This window comes from Chondrus crispus, genomic scaffold (assembly GCF_000350225.1).
Source record: "Chondrus crispus Stackhouse genomic scaffold, scaffold_372, whole genome shotgun sequence".
Lineage (NCBI taxonomy): Eukaryota > Rhodophyta > Florideophyceae > Gigartinales > Gigartinaceae > Chondrus > Chondrus crispus.
Genome location: NW_005179266.1, coordinates 61,843 through 66,557, shown reverse-complemented (window position 1 = coordinate 66,557; position 4,715 = coordinate 61,843). Strand labels below are relative to the sequence as shown.

The following is a 4,715-nucleotide window of genomic DNA, read 5'->3' as shown; positions in this document are numbered from 1 at the left end:
CCTACACAGCGCCATTGGAATGCCCTGAAGCGCATTCTGCGCTACCTTCGACACACGCCCAACCACGGGCTATTCTTTCCCGCCGCGCAGCACAAGCTGCACCCCAACACACCCGCCCCAAACCCCATTTCATCAACATCGCTCCTCACCACGTACTCCGACGCCGACCATGCCGCAGACGTAACAGATCGCAAGTCGATCTCAGGCATCATCCACCTGTACAACGGCACACCCATCTGCTGGGGCTCCCTCAAGCAGAAAATAACCGCCCTCTCCACCTGCGAAGCGGAGTATATCGCAGCCACGGCGGCAGTACAACAAACTGCATGGCTTCGCAGGATCCTCGGCGACATGCGCATGCTCAGCCCCAGCCCCACCCCTTTTTTCATGGACAACCAGTCCGCCCTCCGGGTCACACACAACACCGGCCCCACGAAGAGAGGCAAGTACATCGACTTGCGTCATCATTACTTGTCCCACCACGCCAAGAAAGGACACATCAAAATGTCCCATGTCCCCAGCGCGGACATGCTCGCCGATATCCTGACCAAGCCGCTCAGGACCGACCCCTTCCGAAACCTCACGGCGCAAATCAAATCACACCCCCACCCCCGCCTATACATCCAGGCCGCGACCACACAGCGGCGGGGGGAGGCGCGGGTGGTTTTCCAGGGACGTATTCAAGGCTGCCGGTGTGGGGTGGCGCTTGGGGTCCTGGCCGGTTGCGGGGTGATCGTCCGGGGTGGTGGCTTCCCGCGTTGTGGTGATCGTCTTGCAGTGGTTGTTGCGTAGGGTCCATAACCTGTGGTACAGGAACGATGGTCTCGTCTTTACTCGTGATCTGTCTTCCTCTACACTAAGTCTTGCGGTCTCACTCCGTCGTCGGTGGATCGTGGTGCGTGTATGATGTGTGCTATGTGTCCACGTGTATGGGTATCATCACATCCACGAAGCACCTAACCGAAATATTAGGAATGCAGTAGCCCTGCAGTAGCGATATAAGTAGGGATGATTGCGGATAGCTATCAACAGAATAAACATAGAACACACTACTCTTCAACCTTGCAGTCTTGTTTCCTCATTCTAACTTCTTGTGTCTATTCTACATCTGCCCATAATCTTCCCATATAATTAAGCCAGCACAACCACAACGCTAAATCAATCACACAATTCTAAAACACATCAAAACGAGCTGTTGATGTTACGACAACGGCAAACTGATTCCTTAATTCAATACGGACGAAACTAATGACCACTACGTGGTCTCGGCGTTAGCAGGGATCTACAATCGTGAGCGCGGTCTGGTAGCCCGAGTAAACTTTACCTTTCTCTAACTCTTTTTTGCTTGTCTCGGGACCAGATCGACAAGATCCGCTGGTAAACCTGTAAGGAGGTTTTCCGCCATCGAAGCATCACCTTACTTGCGGAGTGGCGGTGTGTGGTGACTTGGTTGGGTGACAGTTTTATGTTTTGGTGACGGTCTTGTGACTTTAGTAGTATTCAACTTCTACTTGCGAAATTTATAGAATGCAGTACCGACTACAATACGTTGTTAGAGCACACGAAAGCGTGTATCAATTAAAACAGTAGTGAAAGCGACGAGGACCACGCAAATGGATATCTCATGACGCAATGAGAGTCACAGCTATAGCACTGATACGGTAAAAACAACATGATGCACATCAAGACGAGGACCGTCCCTATGACCACCGCGAGGACCAAAATTCCCTGGTGAGAACATCACTATCAATTACCTTTTCCCCAAAGCTAACTTTTTCCTCTTTCGCCCTGCCCACTGTGTGATCACGGGGTCCGATAGCCCCTTCCTTTACTCGTCGTCGTCTCTAGGTGTATATACTCCTCTCTGATGACAGCCTGTCCTGTGCGGTCAGACACTCACCACCAGGTGTGGGAGCACAGTGCGGCTTGAAAAGCATGTGTAGCTTAATTGTCAAGGTGGTGTCTCTCTAGCCTGAATTTGATGCAGTGACAGTCATTTGACTAAAGGCGAAGAAATATGTAGCCGTACGTACAGTAGTGCGACGCCAGAATGGCCCGTGCTGGGGTGAGGCTCCCCTCCACCGTGTTCACCTGGTTACATGGCCGAGAACCATGATGCGTGATGACCTCACGCTGATGATCGCGTTAGGCTCGCCTCGTTGGGTCTCGATTCACACATATGCGTGATGACTCTTAAAATGGGACAAGAACGGAGAGGGTGGGTGACAGGCGATGGGATTGTGGAATTGTGGTATCTTCTCCCTTCTGTTTATTGTTGCTACTCTTGTATCTATACCACTACGACTTCCATGTTTGTAAAGGAACAAGTATCGTAGACGACGAACCAGTCTCGTGTCATAGAGAGGAAGGATAATTATTTGCAGTGTTTAGGGCAATGCTGATCATTACCTGAAACTTGACAAATCTTGTAATTATTGGCATTTCCAACATTCGACACCGGTTGATAGGTAACATGGTTGCCCTCGACATCTCGCAGGAGAACGCAAGACAGGAAGGAAAGGGAAAACGCCCACGAGGTCATGTGCAGCCTCGCCTTGCAAATTCATGTTCCACGCAAACTACTCTCATCGGCAAGCACTGCGCTCGTGCATGTCGCAAGCTGCACAGGGTCTAGGTTTACACGCCCTATCCACATCACCGCATCCTGCTCCTTTCGCTGATCACTAACGCTGCGCGCCGCTACCCCCGCGCCCGCGTTGCTTTGAGCGCGAGTACATGAGGACAATGTTGGGTTGCAGAAGTCGGCGGCACCTTCTAATATATTTCACAAGTTATGAGTCAAATCTAATCCCTGCACAACTCTCTACAGCTCCGAAGCATCAGTTGCTGTCTGGGTCAAGGCCATACCCGATGTCCCCGAAGAACCCGCGCGCCTCGTGCGTGTGGAGGCCGAGCCCGAGCTCGGCGGGTTCGTAGCTTCCGCGCACCTGCATGAAGAAGCGTTTGTCGATATACTGCCGAATCGCGCCCTTGCCGGGACGGTCCAGCAGCACGTCTGCCCGTGGGCTGGTGTAAAAGTACCCGTCGACGGAGGCATTGGGCGCGTTGGAGAACTTACAGAACTCCGCCCCGAACGTGCCCTCGTCCAGCCGCACGCTGCGCGCCGCCCCGACGTTGCGCAGGAACCGCGTCTTGCCCTCCCACTCGCCGTTGGGCCCGAGCCGCACGGCCACGTCGCTCCGAGCAGCCGACACTATGCCCGTGCCCGGCGCCTTGAGGTCCACGATGAACCCGCCGAACGCCTTGTGCTTCATGCACTGGATCGTCGTCATCCACATTTCGTACACGCCCTCCATCGGGTTGCGTTGGTAGCGGAAGCGCCGGTCCAGGTGGCCCATGTCGACGACGTTGATGGTGCGGAAGCGCCGCGGCACATCCTTGGCCTTCTGCAATTCCTGCATGCGCGCGTCGTACGCCGTCAGTGGCACGAAGTCGTCGTGCCGCCCGCGCGCCGACAGGAAGCCGAAGCTCGCCTTCTGCGTGATGTCCAGCATCAGCGCGCCGGTGTCGGCCCGTTTGACCACCAGCTGCACCGTGTGGTACTCCTCGTTGACGCGGCGCAGCGTGCTTGCCTGTGCGTGCAGCATGTAGAACACGTTGAACACGCCCACGCGGAACACAAAGCCCTTGAAGCCGGGGTCCGCTTCGGACTCCCTGTCGTTTTTCCATGCGGCGTACCCATACTTGGGCGTGTACCGCATCAGGTGTTGCGGCGAGCTGCCGTGCTCGTGGCCGTACGCGCACCAGAAGCACGGATCCCACGCGGGGTGCCACGTCTGAAAGTAGTGTCCGCGCGTGTCGGGATCGTGCGGGTCGTCCATCTTGACGCGCCACGTCTCGTGCAGCGCGCTCGGGCACGGCTGGTTGGGCGCGACCATGGAGCCTTGGAAGTAGCCCGGCATGGGGCTGGCGCGGCCGTTGGCCTCGGACAGGCGGACCTGGAAGTTGAGGAAGACGCGGAAGCGGGCGCTAATGTGTTTCTGTATCCAGGATGAGGACGGGATGACGATGGAGTTGTCCGAGCCCGACTGGCGCGAGAAGACGTAGACATACTGGTGCATATGTACGTGACCTAACTTCTGGAAGACGCCAAACTCATAGAGCTCAGTGGGGTTGGCATGCGCGGCCCAACCGTGTCCCTTCCAGTTAGGAAGCGAGAGGCGCTCCGAGTGGTGGATGTGGAAGAGGCGTGACGAGACGCCGAGGAAGAGGTAGACGCGGGCCGGGCGCTGGAGATAGAGGCGGGCGAGGCGGTCCTTTGAGCGTGTGCCGCCGGAGTAGAAGAGGTCCAAGTTGTGGTAGATGGTGGAGTTGGGGTCTGAGACGGGGACGTAATTGTGCATCACGTGACGCGGGTTGTAGACGATGTTCTCCTGCATGACCGGGCGCTCCAGCTGCTCGATGGAGCGGATGAGAGGAGGCGTCCAGTCGCTCCGGTAGGCCGGGTGGTCGCGGCATGAGAGCGCGAGATGCTGCGCGAGCGACGAAGGGGAGAGTAGCGCAACGGCGAGGAGAAGGCAGGTGATGACGCGCATCTTGGGGAAGTGATTGCGAGATTTGGGAGGGGATCAGAATGGATGGGACAGGAAGGATCTCGTAGCGGTAGCAGAGCGGCACGAGGGCAATCCCAAGACCAAGTGTCGGGGACAGTCAGGTGTGCGAGGGCTGGAGGTTGGGGAGGTTTGTACAGCTGA

The 4,715-nt window shown here is 56.3% G+C and overlaps 1 protein-coding gene across 1 annotated transcript; it reads right to left on the bottom strand.

Annotated features, from left to right (window-relative positions):
* Nucleotides 1-2,840: 2,840 nt before the first annotated feature.
* On the bottom strand, nt 2,841-4,082 carry CHC_T00000809001 (hypothetical protein). The gene has a single exon (XM_005718135.1). It carries the CDS (start codon nt 4,080-4,082, stop codon nt 2,841-2,843), a length of 1,242 nt encoding a protein of 413 aa, XP_005718192.1.
* Nucleotides 4,083-4,715: the final 633 nt, after the last annotated feature.